Here is a 743-nt window from a genome sequence, read left to right on the forward strand (position 1 = left end):
TATCTTGACAAAACATCTGAGTGAAGACCATGTACTGCACTAGTTTGGGATTCAAGGGCTCATAGCTATTTAATATCTTGACAAAACATCTGAGTGAAGACCATGTACTGCACTAGTTTGGGATTCAAGGGCTCATACCTATTTAATATCTTGACAAAACATCTGAGTGAAGACCATGTACTGCACTAGTTTGGGATTCAAGGGCTCATAGCTATTTAATATCTTGACAAAACATCCGAGTGATATACATGGTGAAGGAGATGTTTTCAAGAAACAACTCGACCTCCTGCTGTCCCGTGTTGCAGGTTAACCTATATCATGGCAAGAAAGAAAGTCGAAAACAGATGGTAATATCAAACTCCCACCTTCACCAAAAGCCAATCCGCAAAAGAATGGCCACAGAAAAGCTGATAATATTGGTGGTGCCCCAGTATGGCCACAGCCATCAGGCTGAAATACATAAGAGAATAAAAGAATATACATACACACATACATACAAACCTTGCATATCTAAGTTTCCAACTGGATCATACCACACTGGACAACCAATTTTATCAAAACCACAAACACCACCGGTGTAATATCTTTGTACAGCCTCTGGATTGACATAGTCCTCAACAATGGTGTCGGCGCCAATCTCTGCACGCCAGGACAGATCCTGAAACAGACAGCATACTTCCAGGTTTACACATGTCAATATAAATATAAACATATATATATATATATATATATATATATATATA

At 38.6% G+C, this 743-nt stretch overlaps 1 protein-coding gene across 2 annotated transcripts in view; it reads right to left on the reverse strand.

The window, feature by feature from the left end:
- Window positions 1-743, reverse strand: part of LOC106872537 (SEC14-like protein 2) — a 17088-nt gene that overhangs the window by 9099 nt on the left and 7246 nt on the right. For both annotated transcript variants that reach the window (XM_014919562.2, XM_052978156.1), the window contains exon 5: window positions 502-658. In XM_014919562.2, the coding sequence (XP_014775048.2) occupies window positions 502-658 (157 nt within the window). The remainder of the gene's footprint in view (window positions 1-501; window positions 659-743) is intronic.

Source organism: Octopus bimaculoides, chromosome 30, assembly GCF_001194135.2.
Source record: "Octopus bimaculoides isolate UCB-OBI-ISO-001 chromosome 30, ASM119413v2, whole genome shotgun sequence".
Classification (NCBI taxonomy): Eukaryota; Metazoa; Mollusca; class Cephalopoda; order Octopoda; family Octopodidae; genus Octopus; species Octopus bimaculoides.